This window comes from Chamaea fasciata, unplaced genomic scaffold (genome assembly GCF_029207755.1).
Source record: "Chamaea fasciata isolate MVZ Bird 193981 ecotype frontalis unplaced genomic scaffold, bChaFas1.0.hap1 SCAF_22, whole genome shotgun sequence".
Lineage (NCBI taxonomy): Eukaryota > Metazoa > Chordata > Aves > Passeriformes > Sylviidae > Chamaea > Chamaea fasciata.
This window is the reverse complement of record NW_027094107.1, coordinates 2,130,529-2,151,923: the sequence shown is the minus strand read 5'-3', so window position 1 is coordinate 2,151,923 and position 21,395 is coordinate 2,130,529. Positions and strand designations below refer to the sequence as shown.

At 46.2% G+C, this 21,395-nt stretch overlaps 1 protein-coding gene across 1 annotated transcript in view; it reads right to left on the bottom strand.

The window, feature by feature from the left end:
* LOC136300226 (ligand of Numb protein X 2-like) overlaps nucleotides 1-14,229 on the bottom strand; it is a 28,878-nt gene extending 14,649 nt beyond the window's left edge. The window contains exons 1-2 of the mRNA XM_066202472.1: nucleotides 14,032-14,229; nucleotides 1,452-1,872 (exon numbers count right to left, since the gene is read on the bottom strand). Coding sequence (XP_066058569.1) covers nucleotides 1,452-1,828 — 377 coding nt within the window. The 5' untranslated portion in view covers nucleotides 1,829-1,872; nucleotides 14,032-14,229. The remainder of the gene's footprint in view (nucleotides 1-1,451; nucleotides 1,873-14,031) is intronic.
* Nucleotides 14,230-21,395: the final 7,166 nt, after the last annotated feature.

The window sequence follows — 21,395 nt, the reverse complement described above, 5'->3', positions numbered from 1 at the left end:
AAACACAAATTCAGTTTGCAAATGGCAGGGAAATCCCCCAAGAAAATAAGTTGCTATGTGCTTCTCATTTCCTTAAATCTTCTCCTATCTGTTAATCTCACTTAAAACAAGAAAACACCCAATCCCAGGGCAAATTTCTTAGCTGTTTTTTTTTCCTCCCTATTTTTCAGTCTGACTGTGCCCACAGCCCAGATGAAGTAGCCTCCAATCTCAGAATACTCTGTCCCCAAGAAAGATACAAACAACTGTGGTGTATATAAGAGAATGATACAGTTTCCAGGCAGGTTTCTAATGTAAACATTTGAGGAGCCTCCCTGCCTGCCCTGTGTGTAACTCCTGGGCCAGAGGGATTACCAGTGACAGCAGTTTACTGATAGCAGGGCAGATCTGCAGAGCAGAGGAAGGCCCAGCCCTGCAGCCCGTGACAAAGGGCTGCCTCAAGAAAAAGGAGATGATAAACTTTCACTGCAGGGAAAGGGGCACCCAAGCACCTTCCATCCCTTCCCCTGGCTCTAACATGAGTTCTCAGCTCGTGGGGACTGAAGACAAGCAAAAAACACAAGGGCACATCCCTGGCTGGAGCTGCAAAGGTATCCCAAGTGTACCTGTCCCCTGGCTGGCTTATTTTTAAAATATGCCATTGCCACAACAAACTACAACACAGCGGAATGAAACGAGCCTGTGGCATTTCTCATTGCTGACAAATACAGCCTGCCAAGGAAGCTCTGTTCCACCTGCAGCAGGGCCTGCACTTAGTTCCCTTCCCTGCAAATCATTAACCAGGTAGGAACAAGGGTTCTCCATGCAAGAGCTCTGTCACCTGCACTCCTTTTAAAGTGACAATATCCTGCCTGCCAACAGCTCAACCAGCAGTGAAGCACCATAAGGTCTCCCTTCCTCTGCACAAGTGAAACAGAAAAAACCTAGTAATTTTCATTTGCTTCCCCTTCTCAGCAAAAGAATGAGAGAAGATAATGGAATTATAAGTAGGTGATTCAGCAAGTGCATAATGTGCAGCTTGGAGGGACTTGCACTATTTGAATCAAAGACTTATGTATTGCACATCTTAATTGGACCAATTAAACTGGCAGCACTGCACAATCCTTTGCTTTCAGAGCCTTGACTTTGTGCCTTTCTTTCTGCACAAAGGAAACAAGAATAAGCTTGTTTTTAACAACTCCAGAGCTGGTGCCCCAGCACCCACAAAAGTGTGGGTATTTGACAGGTTTAGTGTCTGCCGATGACCTGAAGGTGAGCAGCTCTTTTCCATAAGAAACTTCTCCTCCAGAGCACACACACAATTATTCTGTCCTCACCCACCCACCTCTGCAGCCTCACCCTGACACCTCTGGTGTCCCACCTTGCCCCAGTTCAGGAGCTGCCCTGAGAACAGATGGCTCTGACGAACAGCACAACAGCCCCGGCAACAACAGGAGGAAAAGGGAATGCACCTGTTCTGCAGGTGAGCCTCCAGCTCACAGCGCTGCATGGTCTGCTGGCACTCAGCCTTGAAGGGACACAGCACAATCAGTTTATCCAGCAGGTTCCTCACCAGCAGGCTGGACTTGTGGCACTGCTGGAAGGAGAGCTTCTTGCGATCCATGGGACAGAAGCTGTACTCCTGCATGAAGTTCTCCAGGCACTTGAAACAGTACGTGTGCCCACAGGGCGTGTCCATGGGCTGCAGCAGGGGCTGCAGGCAGATGTGGCAGATGAGCTCATCGTCCACCTCGTCCTGGAAGTTGTACAGGTGATTGTCCAGCAAGGGGTGGGCCTGGCCGCACTCACAGCACAGCTCGGGGCACACGTGTTCCTCAGGGTCAGCCATGGCGCCGGGGGGAGATTGTCACACAGCAGCTCTGCCACACGCCTCTGGGGAAAGGGAGAGAGAGAGACATTTCCAGCCTGCTGTCAATCCAGCCAAATAGAAATGAAACTGTTTTCCTGCCTGGAGCTTCCTTCCCCAGGCTCTGCACCCCCACAGGGCTCTTCCTTCCAGAACCACGCAGGGAAGGAACAGCCCAGGGAGCAGAGGGTGCCAGGACCTCGCTCAGAACAAGGTTTAACCACGTGCATAAACTGAGGCCTAAACTTCACACACACACCAGAGACAGAACAAATAAACCCTGCCCAGCACAGGGACTAGGAAAGCTGAGACAAAAACTGCATGTTGTTGAGGGAGAACAACCCAGAGAGGGAAGGGAAAGGAAGGATACACAAGACATGGAATTTTAAACTTCCTCTGGCTTTCCAGATTAACCAAATCTCTTAAAGACGTGTGTGGTGAAAAGCCAATTTGGAGACTTCTGGTTGTTAGGATTTTTGTTTTGTTTTTTGGGGGGTAGGGAGGATGAGGCAAAAGAAGAGGAAGAAATTTCAAAAGAAACCTAAATCTAAACCACATTTCCTTCCTTTCAAGCCCACTCCCTTCAAAAAAATTTGTTTTAACAAACAATGCATTGTTCCCCACTCACCCATGCCTAAGTTCCCCCATGGAAACAAATTTCCTATAAAAAGACTAAAGCTTCCTAAGTGGAAAAAACGTAAAGAATACTCCACATCATCTGTGGTAAGGTTAGAGAGAGGATTGAGCCTCAGCTCCTTTCAGCCAGGGAGAGCAGAGTGAGGGACAAACTGAGTCCTTGTAGCTGCTGCTCTGATTTTAACAGAAATGTCTTCAGTCACATCCACTTTGAATCTTGCCTGTTGTAATTAAATATAAAATTCACTTGAGTTTCCTAGCCGATTACAGGCACAGGGATGACTGCAGGGAGGATTTTTTTTAACCTGGCAGTTATTTTAATGAAGTAGGAAATGTGGTATTAAAGGAAGTAAATGATGTTTAAGGCAGAGGGGGTGGTGTTTGTGGGGATGTTTTGAGGAGTTTGTGATTGGTGGGGTTTTTTCAAGTAAAGAATCCCAGACTCTGAAAACAAAAAAAATTGCAAAACTGTGATGAAATGGAAAATTTCTGCAAGATGATGTGGAAAATACCTGAAAACAATGAGTTTATCTGGAACAGGTAAAAGCCCAAGCAAGAGGAAACACTGGCCTGCACCAGTGCCTGGAGGACACAGCTGGCACACAGCACAGCTCAGGAGGAGGGGAGACAAGAACAATAAGATAGCAGGAACGGCAAGAAAAAATTAGTCATGGGTTTCTAATAAAAACCATACATCACTCCGATTAATTGTCAAGGTAAGTCAGCTATTTAATTAAAAGGAGAACGTATCACCAACGGAATCAGCCATTTCACAGGCGAATTTTTACCCAGCCATAGGAACTCGCTCACTTCAAAAGATTAAAACATCACTGTCATGGTTCCAGGTGGCTACAACAGGAGTCATTTGCTCCTCTCTCTGCTGCTGCAGTGCCAAGAAAGCATCTTCCCCTGGAGGGAGGCACTCAGGCTGGGTGAACATCCCTGACTCTTCAGTTTGCATTCCCTCCTTAACTGCTGCCTGGCTGACTCAGTGCTCCCCAAAACAAAGCCCAGCTCTCAGGCAGCACCCATGGCAATGAGAGCAGATGTCCGTGTCCTCTCAGAAATCCCCCACTGTCTGGCGCTTGGCTCCACCTAAAACAGGCAGCCCTTGTGTTTGCCGTATTGGCCTTTTCGCCGGTCTTTAGCTGATCCTGAACGATCTTACAGGTGCTAAAGGAACATTTCAACGTTGGACCATCCCTTAACGTCTCCTACCAATTCTAATCGATCAGCTCAGCACCAGCAGTTAATGAAACAAAGAGCTTCCAAGGCAAACACTGCCAATCAGAAATACCTGTGCTTCGGGTTGGACTATTTGCATAAAGCTTTGGCAGGTGATGAAACAAATGCACTTTCTCAGCAAAATGAAGCCTCACTGTAATTTTGTTGATAAACTGCTTTTATTGGCGGGGAGGGGGGGGGGGGTGTTCAGATTATTTACCAAATTCATTCTCTGCTCTGTGTTTAAAGGTTACACATGAATCCCATTGATGAGTAATTTCTGAGTAATAACTTGTGGAAGATAAAAATGTCACCACAATTTTGCTGCTCCAAGTTGAGATCTGCTGTCTCACTTCTAGATTCTTGAAAACAAGGGGCGAAGATTTCATTTAAAGGTGCCCAGGTGAATTTTCCTTTCACACCACTTGTCCCTTCAATAAGGAGGACACTCCTGCAGACAGCAGGGAACTCAAGGCTGACACCTCCGTGCTGAAACCCAGCCCAGAGCCTTGGGCAAGGCAGGGCTGAGTGAGCAGCACGGTGAGGGCAGCAGGCTCAAACAAGCCTCCCTCGCTCAGGGACTAGGGCAAAGCAGAGCTTCTGCAAGGGGAGAATTGCTAAAATCTCACCCAGCACAGATGTTGCTGCAGCCCAACAAGGCACAGTTGAAGTGTGTAGAAAATCTCTGTTTCATCATAACAGGCCTGGCTCCCCTCAGCTTCAGTGAGGCACTGTCCAAACTCAGTCCAGAGAGTCCACAGGATTCCAGCCTTGGAGGGGAGGTTTGATACAAACTCAATCCACTGCAATCCAGTCTCAGTTCCTCGTTCTAACCTCCAAAGGCCAGACCAACCCGATCAACCCCTCCATCTTGGTGTTGCTTTTTTTGTTCCACCATTCCCCACTCTCCAGCAAAGGGTGGCGCCTTCCCTGCTCCTGCCTTTCTCCAAAGGACTGGAATCTCTCCGTGGCTTTTCACTCATGTAAAGAGGGAATCCCAACATCAGGATCCAGCTTGGTCCCCAGTTACTACACACTGCCTGCATGAAACTGTTAAAGCCTGGCACGTACCAGTGCTGCTCCCATGGACTCTGCTCCTCTGAAAGGGTAATACAAGAAATGTCTCCAGAGTCAGAATTATTTAGAGAGTAACACACCCCACCCCTATGCCTAACAAAGAATTGAAGGAAATAGACCAGCAGAAATCTCTTTATATTTCCTAATTTCTTATCCCATAAGGATTTCTTTGGGATCACCCTTATCTTTACTGTATTAAAAAAAAATAAATCAGAATATCACTGTTGGCTTTTTTTTTAAAGTAGGATTCCTGGTACTGTAACACTGACTCAAAGACTAGACTTTTTTTTTTTTTTTTTTTTTTAAGATGACTTATCAGGTAGTCTAATCTGTATTCCTGCCAAAGCAAGACTATTCCTGACAATATTAGCACATTGCCTATTCTTGTCTTAGCTCTGCCAGGGCCCAGAGCCTCAGATCTGCCCCCCCTGGACATCTCCAACACTGTTAATAGCTCTGGAAAGGGTCTGCCAAGAACCACACCAGCACCATCCCTGGTGGGCAAACTGCTCATTCCCTGCTCAGCAGCCCAGACTTGGAAACAGAACTGATGACTCACTGCTACAGCTTTAAAAAAAAAAAAAAAGAAGAAGAAGAAAAAAAAAGAAAAAAAAAAGGCACCTTTTTAAAAAAGTGCGATTATCTAAGTCATCTTCCCAACCCCATACCTCCACTTGTGCTGTACTGAGCAGGAGCTGTGCCCGTGGTACCTGGGTACCCTGGAGCAGCATTCCAGCTTGCCACCAGCATTCCCAAACACAGCTCTGGCTCCTGCTTTCAGGGCATTTCACTGTGCCGCTGTTAGTGTGGAGCACAAGTTAAAGTTCCACTCAATCCGGGCCTGTCTGCTCACACAATTCCAGCATTTGGTACAAGTGAATTTTGGCCATAATGTATCTACCCGAATTTCATTTCTTTGAGGGGTAACATTGCTGCTATTCCTATATAAAAACTGACAAATGACCAGAGGATCTCAAGGGACCTACCCAAGACCACAAAGGAAACTCCTGGGGAGAAAGAACAACCCAAACTAAAAAGAATAAAATCAAGCCTGATTCTATTAACTAACTGATTTCTAAAACCACAAATATGGTGAGTAAGCAGAGCACATTCCATATTGCAAAACACATATTGCAGCAAGGACACAAAACAGAGGTGTAAAATTCTTCCTGAAGGATATGAGTGACTAGAGAATGTCTCAAATAGCTGACATGAAAAAACAACTTTCAAAAAAATCATCAAATAATTGGTTCTCTATTAAAAAAAACAGTTGTACTGTGGGAAATATTTTAGAAATGCCATGGTTTATGCTTTTGGGCAGCTGGAGGTTAGCACTGACATGGTGATAAAGAAATATTAGGCTGAAAATCCAACTAAAAGCTGGTTTGGGGACTGCGGGGCACGTGCCCCACATCTCCTGCTATGTAACACTTCACTGCAATAATTATGTCAGTTATTATATTTATAACAACATTTCCCTGGGAGACTGGAATTGCAACATTCCAACCAAAGGCTAAACAATTAATTAATTTTTTTGGGGGTTGACAAAACAAGCCAGCACAGTCTGGATGAAGATGGCTGAGGGCACACACCAGCAGGGCACTGACCAAACCTAAAAGCAAGTTCCAGATGGATTCTGATGGAGAAAACCCAATCCTCCAGAAATAAAAGATGAGAAAAAGGGGCAGAGCTTTTCCTCTAGCAGTTTTCACTCAGTTAAGAAGTTCTGTGTTTCAGAGAATGGCATTTTGTTTTTCCATTCCAGAGACAGAGAAGTGCATTGAAAATGTGTTCTTGTAACAGAAGGGGTTTTGCTGAATTTCATCACTGCTGTGAAGAAGGGTTCATGACATGAGACAGGGTTTATAGGACAGGCACCACAGGCCTGACTGAGCACTTCCAGTGTGTTACCACAGCGTTTCACAACCACCACTGAACTGTCCTTAGTTTACACCAGTGGCACAGAAAAGTGTTGAAACAGAAGAGGATTTTTATAAACAATATTAAAAGAGGTCAATTTGACAAAAAACCACAACACCAAACCCAAGGATTGTTTGGGATGTTGATACAATTTCCTGTTACCTTCATTATTTTCTGCTATGGCTGAAGATCAGCCCACTGAATGTAAAAATCTTCTGGAAATGGTGCATTTATACAGCTAAATAAGAAGCAACCCTTTCACTAATTGAACTTGCGTTGAAGCCACAGGATTTCTCATGAGCCACCTCCGTGAGAAACTGCTCAGCACTTGTGTCAACATTTTGACTCAGAAACTCTAAATCAAAGCTGCTTTACTGTAATCACTATCAAGGAAAATGGAAATTTAGATTTCCATTGTCCCCATCATTTTTTATACCCCTTCTTTAACCATAGATGTGAAAATAAGTTGTATTTAACCCCCTGGTGTTTCTGTGCTTGTTAAACAATTTGGTATTTTATCTGCCTCAGCTTCTGGGCAAGTATCTGTCTTCTCCACCAGAAAACAGAAAGCCAATTGTGCTTTCATTAATTATAATCAGGATCGTTATCCTGTTAGACCAGAAAAGGGTTATTATCCCAGGAAACCCTATCCTGAGAGATGAGCTAAAAGGCTTGGGAAGAACAGGACAATCCCAAGGAGTTTTCTGCTGAGCAGCTTCAGGATCAGCTCTGCAGCATTGATGGATTTCCATTTTTAACATAACACACTTCCAGACGGATTTAGAAAACTTTCATTAAAATCTTCCAGACTTTTATAAAAACCCTGTCTGGTTAGTATATCTGAAAGTTCAAGACAAGGAAAGATCTGAAATACTCAGTGTAAAAATCCTGCTAGCAATCAACAGCTTAAATTGCAAGCATTTTTTTAATTTGAGGAGAATAAAAACTTAAGGAGTTGGTACTTCTAATTTATTTCTCTCACTACCATATGCTCAGAACATTTGCTTCTCTCTCAGTTAATGATTGCACAGAACAGTAACTGTCTCACAGGAGCCAGAGTGTTAAAGTATCAGGGCTAAACAAATGTAATCTCAAAAATTATTCCCAGTTCTTTCTGCAGAGCAGGAGGTTCTGGTGTTACCATTCTGTTAATATTATCTGGGCAACAAGAGCCAATAAATTTCATCTCTCCTCCCTTCTCAAGGAATTAAGCTTTCCACCTACACCCTTCTTCAAAACGGGATCCAACAGTGACTATTTTAACAGAGTGCTCAGAAAAATGGATACATTAAATGCCACCAAATTGAAGACGAGTGCTGCAGGAAAAGTTCTTTTATTGATGTATTTCTTCCTGCTTTCTCACCTTTGCAAGATGCTTGCACTATATCCACCCTCCCTTCTACAGCATATTCCACACAAACATGCAAGTTGCTCATTTTGTGCTGGCAGGAATTCTTCAGTCACTTCAATCAATTTGCTTCTTTGCAGAATTTGACCCAAATATTCCTATGGAAGTGTTACCACCACAGGGGTGGATTGTCTTTATTCTTTTTTCTATTGTGTCTCTAATCATCTCTCTCCAGGAAATTAAATACTCCCACCTCCACCCTCACCTACATTTTCAATTTGGCAGCTATCTGCAACTCTATCCCTAAAAATCAGTTTGATGTTTGTGGGAGAAGCTTCCTACAAAGAAAGAAGGAACTCAGTGCTGTTATTTAAGGATTTAATCAGTAATTAATAACCAAAGCTTCTCCTGCAACTCCAACAAAAAGCCCAAGACCAAACAAAGAGGGATTAGGAGATGTGATGTTAAGATTTGGGTTCATCTGAATATCTGGGAGCACACTCACTTTCCAAAGAGCTGTGTTTGCCTCTGGGAACATGAGGTAAAGATCGAGTGTCTAAAGGCTACAAATGAGTATCAGATGCTGTTAGCTCCTCACAGTCTGTGTCCCTACCTCCAAATTCCTTCTTTATGGAGAGAGATTAAAGCAGACGTGCACACCACTGTCCATTTGTGATCTAGATTGGTCATACAGGTCAGAATCAGGCAACGCTTTCTGAGCACAGCACTTCCAAAGGACACAGGGGAAACAGCAGACTGTGCACTGTTATTTTATATCACTGGATGTTTCAAAAGTCCCTGTTTGAATATCCTCACCAGGGTGGTCACATCAGAGATATTTAAAGTAATGTGAGAAGGGAGGAGGTGGGAAGAGAGAGACTCTTGCTTTTGGGAGACAAAAGGTATTTCTGTAGCTCTAAGCCCTGCTGTCTTGTGAGAAACTCCTACAGAGCTTTAATCTTTATCACATTCTATCAAAGGGCTACGTTGAAACTAATTTCAGTTAAAAGAAAATAATCTTGGCTACTGTCAGCCTTAAGCATGAAATAACTCATTTTCTAAGTTAGTTAAAACACAAACAAGGAACTCTTGTTTTCTACAAAACTTTACCACAAGCAATCCAGCAGCATGAAAGCAGTTTTGCACCTGGAGATGAAACATTTCCTACCAACAGACACAGTTTTTAACATCAGAAACACCAGACTAGGGCTATGCTGCAGGATAAATAGCACGGAACTCCTCACTACCTGCTCCAAGTCTCAGTCTCAGTAGCACTATTCTTCTTAATGGTGTTCTGTTTAAAGAGTTTGGCACTTGGAATCTCAGCTCTACAAAACAAACCCAAGGCAGGATGGCTGAGAGTCATTCCCGAGGGACCAGCACATTTCCCCTGGCTGGCTCTCGTGTCCCAACAGCTCCTGTGCCCGATGCCATGGGTGACAGACGGGTGACAGCAGGACACATCACCCTGCTCAGACTTCCTTTCACCGGGTAAGAGGGCTTTTTATGCAAAGTACTTTCCAGCCCAAGCTTGTTCACACCAACTAAAAAAGCTGAATTAAGAGCTAATTAAGTCTGTAATTCCCCTTTACATTCCATCTCGCCCTCAGATAGTGGTAAATGGGGGAGAAAAAAAACAAGTTAACCTTCATTTAAACAAAACTGAAACCTTCTCAAACTGTGGCTCCCCAGGGCAGCTGCAGCTGAGTTTTAAGTGAACTTAAACTCTGCCAGTGCCTCTGGGTAGGCAGAGCTGCTGCAACCAGAAGCTGAAATGCCCTTCACCACAGGTGACAGCTCCTAAGTAAATCATGAAACAGCAGAAGTCAAAGCAATAAAAAAATAAAAGTCTCTGGATTAAGATTACCTTCCCCTAGAGACAGACCAATAGTATTATACCTCATTTTTAGAAGACTTGAGACATACTCTGCTGTTTGAGAAAGGCATCTGTGTTAATGGTTCATGAGCTCACACAGTTGCACATGGAATTGAAGGTGCCCTTTCATCCAGCTCCGTACAGTTTCTCCTGGTCTATCTCATTGACTTCAAACAACCCTCACAGCTGGGGGAAGCAAAACGGCAAGAGGCATTTTGTATTTGGGATGTGTCTCTTTCTTTTCAGATCTTATCCCGGTTAAAGGCTGTGTCCAAGCCGGTACCAGCAGCAGGACTCTAAAACCCATTGTTATCCTGCCGCGTGGGGCACATATTTGCAATATGCGTGAATTGATAATTATATTTTCCCTTGTTCTAAAAATAATTTTCAAATGGGAGCGGCTGCCTCATCAGCTAAAGGAGCTGAAGCGACAGAGCAAAGTCCTTGAGCTGTTCCCAAATCAGTGCAACAACAGCCACATTCCTCCTGAGCCGGCCGTGAACGACCTGCGCTGTGGGGAGGGAGGGACGGGGGAGGAATCGCCTTTCCCCGCTCGCTTTTCAGCCCCCGGAGGTTCGGGCCAATGTCGCCCCAGGGGTTGCTCTCACAGGGATTTGCGTTTTAGCCTAAGGACTGAAAGGCCCAGGAGAGCCATGATGGTTTTTTAATGTATCCTCCTCGAAATAATCACGCGGCAGTTTTTGTTCCCGATCGGTTGTGAACATGCACAAGAGGAAACCCTCAGCTCTCAGTTCCCAGGGCAGGGACTGCCGCCGTTATTTATTTGCTGTGTAGAGATCTGCAATTGCATTTATTAGGTGGGAAGAATTTCCCTGTTATCAACCTCCCACCGTTAGATAAGTCTGAGAACTTTGCAAATAGGGCTGCTCGTGGTTTACTGGGCTTTCAGCAAGGGCCACACTGATGCCACAGGTGAGTCCCTTGAACCCTCAGGGGAACAGGGCAAGTTTTAACTCCCTTTTAATTGTCAGAAAATCAGCTTTCAAAGAGACCCTGCTCCAGCTGTTTACAAAACTTGCAAGATTTAAGGTACAGGCAAAGAGTAGGCAAAGTTAGACAACACTTCAAAAAAAATACATAATCCCTTCTAGTGCTTCCCTTCCAGAATATTCCAAATAAGGAACACTGCGGTCTCCAAACAAAATTTACACAGGGAACTTCTACACTTAGGGAATCACTATATAAATATATATATTAATTTTTTTAAAAAGCCTTTGCCTGTAAGCTGCTGATTGTCTCTCCAAATCTGTCCAGCTTTATTCCATTTCCCTCCTTCCAGCCCTAAGTGCTTTTTCCTGGACCAGCACATTAATTCTTACTGCTCATTTATCTAAATCCCCTCTAACCCTTTAGATGGCTTGTGAGATACTAACTCATGGGCAATTTCTTATCTGAAATATCAGAAAAACTGCCAGATATTTTCTAACTTCATTCCTGTCAAGAAATTTCTAAGCCAAGGGCAAGTTTTACGTGCTATAAATCAGGGACCATAAACTGACGAGGGATTGTCAAACGCAATTTCTACCAACTGTATGAGCAGCACCACTAAAGTAAACTGAGAAGGAAAAGCCAAACAAGAGGGTTTTGTATTAAACCAGCAAAACATATTCAGGCCTGTGAGTAAGGCAACAGCTGCAACTCCTCTAGGGAGATCCACACGAGCAGAATGAAATGATGCAGCTTCATTTCCAAAGTGAAATCAGCAGAGCTGTTGCAGCAGGAAGTTTTTATTTTAATGCAGAAAATAAGATATATATGGCAGTGCAAGGAGAAGAGAAATTACAGCAAGAGTGTTTTGTGAGCTACAGGTATTTTATTATGCAGTGATATTTATCCTTTTTAGGTATGGAAGTCTAAGACTTCACAACCCCATAAGTGTGTAAAGTCTTTTATTAACCACATTTGGGGAAGTACTGCACTACCCTAGTTTACAAACCCATTAATTAAAATTTCTAGGAGTTACAGGAATTGCCATTCAAGGGATCACTAAGTTTATCCAGAATCAATCTCAAACTGTTTCATTAGGTGACTTCAAACCTCGGGGGATTTTTTAGAGGTCATGTAGCTGCCAGGTCCCTTCTGGAGCTGTTTCTTCCACCTTTTTGAGCCCTCATTCCCCAGCCCATATGGTTGGGTTGGTTCCTTAACTCTTGCACACCTCCCTCAGTAACTGTTTGATTAAGAACTTGAAATTTTTAATTCAACAGATGTTCCTTTTTACTGCACACCATAGGTCCTCCTCTCCTATCCATCCCATGGGGTCTGTGCCAGTGTACCACCGTTATTTAAATGAATCCCATCTGCCCCCTGCTTGCCTGCTAACACTTAGGGAGAATGAAGGTGTGGATTTCCAGCGCAGCTGAGTTTTCCAGCTGGGGAGCCCCCAGAGAAGCTTGGCCTCCTGTTTATCATTTCCCTGCTCCATCCCCAGCCATATGACCCCTTTGTTTTGCCCTGCACAAGCACTGGTGCTGTTCTGACTCCATAAGCTGGTCTAGGGAGCAAATCCCTTTGGGGGAGGAAATAAATATTCCCACTGCCTCAGGCCCTTTCAGCAGCAGACACACTACATCTGCTCAGGGAAATCGTGAAAGGCGACTTGGAGTGTGCAACTTCAGAGAAAGAAGTTTTGTTTTGAAGGAGCCATGTGTGCAATCTGCCCTCTCTTCGCTGGAGAGCTGCCAAAAGAGCTCCGGCATCAAGGACAAACGTCAGCGCCGTCCCTCAAAGGCACGGCGCAGCACTGGCGCTGCTGCAGGAGAGCTCCAGCTCTCCACAACACCCAAACCTTGGGCTGCTTGAGCCCTCGGGGACGAAAGGATTACACAGGACAATTCTGGGGTTCTGTGGCAGTGACAGCAACTTCTCTGGGCTGCCAATTATCTCCCCTGTGCCCCTGCTGCCACACACCCTCTGCACAGCAGAGACCCCTACCACTTACACCTGCACTTGAGCTGGAATAGTTTTCCCTACGGAAACTTTATGTTCTGGTCCTTTTGCCTTGGCTAAAAAAACTGGGGTAGAAGTTTAAATGTGACACTTTTTCGGCTCGGCAAGCAGCAGGGAAGAACTCATTTTGCATTTCTTACTTTCCCGAGGTAAAGTAGGTCCCAAAAACCGCTCAAGGAGTTGAAAGTGCCGTTTCAAGCGGGGTTTAAAGCAAACTGAGCCTGCAGTGCCACCGAAAGGGGCAGTCCCGCTGTCCCTGCCACCTCCTGCACTGGCATCAGCTGGCTGCTGCCTGGTGTGCTCCTTCTCCATCAGATCTCTCTCCTCCTGACATTACCCTCGAGATAACAAGTGCACCCAGCCAAGCAGAGCAGGATCATCCCTTCGGCAGCACACGGCCTCACTCCACTTCACATCCCTCATAAAAACCCCTTCTTACATAAAAATCTTTCCAGATAGATGGTTACTTTTTGTGTTCAACTAAGCCTTATCATCACCTGTGCTTCTTACCTTTAAGGTATTCCCGAAAGCTCCACATCCTCACCTTGCCGCGCTTTGCTTGTTTATCTCAACTTCTATTTACAGACTTTTCCCCTCCCCGCATTAATTACCAGCGAACTCGCCGACTTCGCCGCTCTCCCGTCTCCTAGCAAAGACATTTTTGCTCCGCTGCCTCCCTGCGACCCCCGCAAGCAGAAAATCGCCGGGTTTGGTGGGCGCTGCCCAGGCACGAGGTGTGAAGAGTTAAACCCCGGGGCCGGCAGCCTTCACCTGCGCTGCCCGTGTCACCGATAAGGGACATTGGCCGCGGCCCCGCGCGGTCACGGCCCGGAGCCCTCCGCCGGGGGAACGGGGAGCTTCGGGGACCCGCGACCCCCGACCTCAGCCCGGCGGGACCCTCAGGGGAACCCCGCATCCCCTCAGGGACCCCCGTGACCCCCCGAACCCCTTAAGGAACTCGGCATCCCTTCAGCCCCCTGGGACCCCTCAAGGTACTCCGGAGCTCAGCCGGTCGGGACCCGCCGAGCTCAGCCCCCGAGCCCCTCAGGGATCCTCAGCCCGCCGGGAGCCCCGCGCCCCCTCAGCCCCCACGTGCCCCAGTCCCGGCGGGACCCCCTCACCGGCCCCGCTCACCTGCGGCCGCCGGGGCCGGGAAGGGGCTGGCTCGGCCCCGGGACGGGGAGGGAAGAGGCGCTGGAAGCCCAGCGGCAACCCGGCCTGCGACAGCGGCGAGCGCGGCGCCTCCACCAAGTTTCCGGGCGGGGAAGAAAGTCGAAACCTACGTGAGAGGAGGAGGAGGCAGCGCAGCCGCCCAGGTGTCACTCGCCCGCCCGCCCGGCACGGCTCAGCCCAGCCCTGCCCTCCTCCCCTCGCCGCCTCCGCCTCCGCCTCCTCCTCCACCGCCGCCGCCTCCCCGGGCCGCGCACAGCCGGGCCTGGGCCCGCCCCGCCACAGGAGCCGCGGGGCTGGGGCACATCCCGGGCCCCGGCCGCCCGCTGCCCTCGGGGCACGTCCCGGGCCCCGACCGCCCGCTGCCCTCGGGGCACGTCCCGGGCCCCGGCCGCCCGCTGCCCTCGGGGCACGTCCCGGGCCCCGGCCGCCCGCTGCCCTCGGGGCACGTCCCGGGCCCCGACCGCCCGCTGCCCTCGGGGCACGTCCCGGGCCCCGGCCGCCCGCTGCCCTCGGGGCACGTCCCGGGCCCCGACCGCCCGCTGCCCTCGGGGCACGTCCCGGGCCCCGGCCGCCCGCTGCCCTCGGGGCACGTCCCGGGCCCCGGCCGCCCGCTGCCCTCGGGGCACGTCCCGGGCCCCGACCGCCCGCTGCCCTCGGGGCATCCCCGCTGCCCTCAGCGCAATTCCTCCTCGAGGTAGTCCCACTCCCCTCAGAGCATTCCTCCCTCCCTCAGAGCATCCCGGCTCCCTTCGGGGCATCCCTGCTTCCCTCAGGTCGGTTTCCCTTCCCTTCCCTTCGCGGCCATTCCCACAGCCCTCGGGAAAATTCCCGCAGCCTCGGGGCAAGTCCTGCTGCCCTCAGGGACATCTCTGCTCTCCTCCGCGCAATGCTGCTCCCCTCGGGTCCATTCCAGTCCTCCTCAGGGGCAATTCCTGCTCCCCTCAGGGGAAGGGCTGGCACTGGATACCAGGGAGTGCTGATTTCCCTGTTGTTTCTGTAAACTCCAAGTAGGTCCAGGTTCCAGTGTTCCTATTGAGGCAACTCCTGGGAACTCTCCTGCTTCAAACCAGCAAAATGACAAACCATGCACGTGGGGTGTTTAAAAGTTTCCAAGCTGTGTTAGCACTGTGTCCAAGCTTGGAATTCCTCCCAAAGGAAAAGACCCAACCCATCATAGTTTCTGGGTTATAATTTCTTTCTCTGGTACATCACACAGCCTCGGAATTGCCCTTTCTGCAGACGAGAGGGTCATAAAGTAATAAAGAAGATGACATTTCTGACAATAAAGAAAACAGAACTTTAAACCAGCGGTTTAGAGGAGGATTAATTAGGAAAGGAACCTTTGTACACTGAGAGGTAACGTAGTGTAGATGGAACAAGCACACGCCTGTCTGCATTTGATCATTTAGGATATCCCAGAGTTGCTGATACAGACCTAAATGGAGGAAGAAGAAAGTGCTTTCCATGTCCTGGAAAGACCTTCTCTGCTTTAATAGGGCTGGGGATCAGTGTTATTCAATAATATTCAATAAATGAGAGAAGAGACCATCTTTTATTTGGGGACTGGAACTACATGATCTCTAAGGTCCTTTCCAACCCATTCCATGATTTTATCCCAGCTTTTAAATTCAGTTTGTCTGGTTTGTGTCAAATTTCCTATGGAGTCTTTCTGGTCCTTTGCTGCCTGATTAATTCATTCTGTTCCCTGTTTTTGTCTGTTGAAGTCTTCCAATGAGGAGCTGTGAGCTGTGCTTGGGAGTGACTGAGGGATCTTTCTGTTGCACAGGTGAGCCTGTCGGAGGTACACCGTGTACTGAGAGAGCAGCAAGGCCCTTTCATTATTTTTATTTAGATTGTTGTTGGAAATCTAATGGAATTGAGGCACACCAACAATCCATCTTTGCCCGCATGAGATCCGTGTTTCCACGGGACATGAAGTTAAGGTGTTTTTGTAGGGCTCAGCTGAGAATTGTGATCCAGAGTTGCAAACCCATCGATTTTGGTTAGGATAAATTAAAGGTGAGATAGGATTTCCTCTGAAGCAGCAAGGCTGAGGAGGCTGAGTAGCATCCATCAGATCATTATGAACAAAAGATATTTTGGGAATAAATCTGGAAGTGCATTGCCAGCTCAAACAGGAGCACCAGAACTTGGTGCAGAGACATCAGGCTGCGTCTGCACCCCAAGCTCACAGCTGAGCCTGAGCCCATCAATCCAGAACTCATTTATACTGAATAGTCTGGCCTGTAAACAGGCAAAGCCTAAGCTGAGCTCTGCAGAGCTGGAGAACTCCTGAGGGGAGAGGTTTAAACCTTAGCACAGAACCATTCCCTCTTCTGTGCAGCTCCAGGCTGAGGACAGGAAACGTGTGGGTGAACTTGGGGTATTGGGGAGACCAAGCCCAGGGAAATCTCATATGGATGCAAATCTCCAAAATGAGGAATTCTGTCGAGTTAGCACTCGCTGGAGATTTTTATCAGGTGTTTCTGAGTGGACAGTGTGACCATACATAATTAAGATCTGGTGAAAGTTTATTGTATAAGCGTGCTGGAATTCTGGCTTGGTTTTGTAATAAAGGAATCCCACTGAGTCATGGCTACTCAATGGACTCATAGAGGACACAGGGCTCTTCTGCAGAGCGAACACAAATGTAAGGAACTGAAATTAATTTGGGTTGTAGCCCAGGCAATAGCAGCCACATCTTAAATAAGGCTTGCTTTGATGACACGAAGGCTTTGCTGTATTACTGGTTCCTACCTGCTCCTGCTCCTGCCCTGGCAACAAGGCACACCAACCCTTAGCTCTGCACAGTGAACCAGATCAGGGCACTGATCCAGCTGAAAAACAATCCAGGTGAAAGTCTCTACAAATATATTTTATGTTAAATACATAAACACAATTAAAATAAATGGATATATTTTTAAAGCCAAATGGAGTTCCCCAATATAGTTTATAATTCAGAGGTGGAATGGATGGATGAGATTCTTCCCTAGAAATGCTAAAGAAGCAGTCAGAAGAGCAAAGTGGCTAAAGTGGTGAAGAAGGATCCCAAACCACAGCTGAATATTCAGTTTGCAAAGTGTAAATTAATTGTTGCACTGGATTGTTGTGCTGGCAGTTAATGTGTTGTGTAAACCTCAAGAGAAAGCTGAGGTGTAAGTGTTTTGCATGGAAAACATCTCAATATTTGGGAAAGAAATCATTTCTGGGTAGCACTCAAACGGTGACTTTGGTTAAATTGATGTTGGTGAGGATCTCAGTCAGCTGTGCCTTCTCTGGCACCTCTTACAAACCCCACACTCTGCTCTTCACTACTGATTTGGAACCACCCAAGTTCTGCACAACTCAAATAGTTTTTATTTACTAGCAGTTCTGCTGAATTACTTGTGTAGTTTTGAGAGGTGCGAAGACTCTCTGTCAGGAAATCCAGCAATCTCAGTTGTTTTATCTGCTTTCACTGCTGATAGTTTCCTGTGTGTGATTTGTACAGTTACCACAGTGTGGGACGATTGTTGTCCACACACCTGTGCAGTGCTTTTGTCAGGGTTAAAATGCAGCTTTCTGGCAAACGAAGAATTCAAAATATCAACCGAATCAGCTCGTATGTTTACAGATTATGGATTCTTTTATTTCTGAAGATTCAGACAGCTTTATTTTTTTAAAAATCTGAAAACAGGTATTTAATAAGTAAAATAATTAGAAAAATAACTGCAGGAAAATTGGATGAGAAAGCAAAAACACATCACACAAAGATTTATAGATAAGTTTATTCCAAATAAAGTTGCATAAAACTTGGTAACTGTGTGTGGCTGTCCTCTTGTGGGAAGGTGCAAGGAATATACGACTGCACGGTATTAATTTGGGGCTCAACTTTGATGTTTCATCACAAACAAACCGAAATTCCCAACCCACACACAAGAATGTAAACACAATTAAAAAACAAACCCCACAAACAAGGAGAGAGAGTCATCCCAGGAATTTATGATTAAACGGCCTGGGAATCTCCCTTTTGTGGAAAGCAGAGCCATGGAAGCACGTGTGCATGAGGACCGAGGGCATTCTGGTGAGCCCAAGGTCTCAAACACTTGGTTTGGATTCATTCTGCCAGATTCTATAACCAGTTTTGTTGCTTTCACAGTATTTTGTTGTATTTTCTGTGTATTATTGCTCCCTGTGCATTGCATTCTGTGTTTTATAAGGAATAGCCAAAGTCCCAGTGTCTGGAGTTTATAAATGGGAGCAAACAGACTATTAAGAAATAAAACACAAGAATCTTGTATGTGCTAGTAATGATTTAGGACTCTTCTACATTATCTTTCCTCGTGGTGTTTTATTAACAGCGGGCAGTTATTAACAATGCTGGAGTACTTTATTTGATGGATCTGTAGGATGTTTTCATTAGATGTAAACAGACTGATTCTCTGCTTCCAGAAAAGTGCCTGTTGGCAGATATAAAGAGGGCATCTGGCTTTTCTTAGGAAGGGAAAAACCCATCTGGCTTTTTGCAGCAGAGCATATATGGTAATATAAGTATAAAAAAAAATCCATAAAGAAAATCACTTTCTGGGTTTGCTGTTGTGAATAATATTGATGCCTGTCCCTTAACTTTTAAATGATACTGTTGAAATGCTGCAGATTTCTTTTAGATTTCAACTCAGATTTCTTTTTATCATAATGCTGCTGTTGCAGTATTTTCAGTGAGAGTTCAGAAACACTTCACCTACCCAAAAAGGATACTGTAGCAATAAATAAAATAATATTTCATCAGGCCAGTTTCAGGTCCCACTGAATTCTCCTTTGTTATTTTACAGGAGTGAACTTGATCTTTGTGGTGCTTAGCCCAAAAGCCTGTCTCCCTTATTAATTTCTTGAAGAAAAGAGATAAGGTACCAAGTTTCCAGCAATTATTTCTATATAGCAAGTATGGTGCTCAATTTACTTTACAGCTGTAATTACAGCACTATTCTCTCAGTTAAAACTGATAACAGATACTAAGGAGACTTGATCCAGTTCAGGAATATTTGTCAGTTTTGTGCCTGGGAGGTACTGCTGCTCTCTGATACAGTGTCTGCAGTAAATAACATGTTCCTGCAGGGTTTAGAATTTGACCTCCAGCCACTTTTGTTCTGCTAACTGGTTAAAAACAAACCTGATTTTCTGTCTGTGTTTACGAGCTTCTTGGGCAGCGGGGCCAGAGGAAAGGGCTGTGTGTGTCCAGGGGTGTTATCCTGTCCCTGACAGGAAACACTTCCCCTTGGGGTCCCAAGTGAGCTGAGCTGTGACCAGAGCTGTGCAGCTCTGATCTTCCTGGAGAGGCAGGAGCCACGGGAAGTCTGCAGCGCTGCTCCTGGGGGTGAGAACTCCCTGCCAGCAGCGTCTGGGAGCAGCAGCAGTGGCCATGGAATGCCCAGCGCAGTGTGGCATTCCTGGAGCGTGTTCAGGGCTTGTTCTGTCTTTACTGCAAGGTAACAGAGCACCTTTATTTCTCCAGCACAAATGCAAAGTGCTCAGTAGGTGTGAGTTTGGGGATTTGATCACCTTGCATTTGGATTGTCTGCCAGTGGATAATGTTTGGCCCAGGCCCTGCTTCAGCAAGGGCTGCTTGGCCATACAATGTGTTGACGGCACCTCCATTTGGAAAACTAAACCAGAGAAGCAGAGATCCCCTTGGTTCATGCCACCACAGCATCTTTCAAACCATTTTCAAAAGCAGAATCTCTCAAGGTGTCTCCTTTTTGTGGTATTTCACGCAGCCACGCATTTACAGCCCACACCTGGGCTCAAGAAATGACTGCAGCAAGTCCCGAGTGTCAAACCAGCCATCAACAGTGGGACCAGGAACGTGACAGCTGTGCAAAGAATGGTAAAGGATAAAGATAATGATCCTAAAACTCGTAAAAACTGACAGGTTCCTCTCATCACTTCTTCATCCACAGCTTGCTGCAAGCCCTTCAGCACAGCAGGTGCCAGAGCAATTTACATGTGCATATAGAAAATATCTTCACAGGGATTACTCCTTTGGTGCCTGATTTTCACTCACTTCTGGAACAGAAGAGAGGCTCAGTGTCCATTTATTTAACAGTGTTTAGCACCATCCTCCAACAGAGTGAAAGAGCATCTCAATATCAGGAAATGTCGAGATGTTTGTTAGAGAGGCAAAATGTGCCGAGATAATTTGACACTTCTCCCTGGAGTTTTCAGTTACTAACGTTGCCCTGGAATACCTCAGGTATTTACAAATCGATTTTTAATAACAGTAATATACATCCCAAAGGAATGTGGGATGGCTGCAAGTCTCATCAAGCTCTACCACAGATCTGGAGCCACACTAGTTAAACACACATTTCTTCAAAACTCTGCTCAGGCAAAGTGACATATTTCTAGTGAGACTGTTCAGTCTACACCAAAAAAACAGACATATCCTGAGGAAAAACAAGATCCATCCAAATAATTGCTATGTGCTGCAGCTGGAGCTCTGTTTCCAGAAAATAGCTAAATATAAACATTCCCGACTGGAAGGGTGGGAAGCCAAGGCTGCCTTGCAGCACAGATACCCACTAAATAGGATTATCTATTAACAAACTAATCCACGAGAGCTCATTCTGCACTGAGAGGAGATCAGAGCAAGAAGCAATACAACTACTTCAAGTACAATTATATAATTAATAAGACTTCTCTGAAAATGCCACTGTGGCCTCTGCTATGAGTTATTTCGCACATTTCTGGACCAAGCTGCTTCATTTCCGAATCCAGAGGTTACGTTCTGTTAGCTGTCAGTCAGGAACTCTGCACCATCCCAGGTGACCTGCAGCTCTGGTTTTCCTCTGCCACTGGAGATGGTGTGAGAAGGAGCCACAACTCCAGCGCTGCTGTCCCAGATTCCTTGGAAAGGACACTGCAACCCCGGCTGTGGGACTTTACATAATCTTTGTACTTGTACATCACTTCTGCTTTTCTAGGTGACCTCTAAAATAGAAATCTGAAGTGTCACAACAATAATACAGCTGTGAAAATAGAATAAACCTTTCATAGGAATACACAGTTCTGTCACAGCTCGGAGCTGGGTTTTGCAGACCCAGTTATTACACTCTACACGCTTCTGTAACCTGTACTTTAGGCTCTTTGCCGGAGAAATGTAATTCTGCAGAGTTGCCGCCTGAAATTCTGGACCAGATGCCACAGATTTTCTGAGGGTTTTCATGGATGCATTACACGAGCTCGCTGGCCGTAATTACGGATTGTTGCAGTAATGAAAGTCCTCCGTCGTGCTTCCCCATTAAGCAGAATTCAGATGCAAGGGACGGTGGTAAATTAAAAGCTAAAAA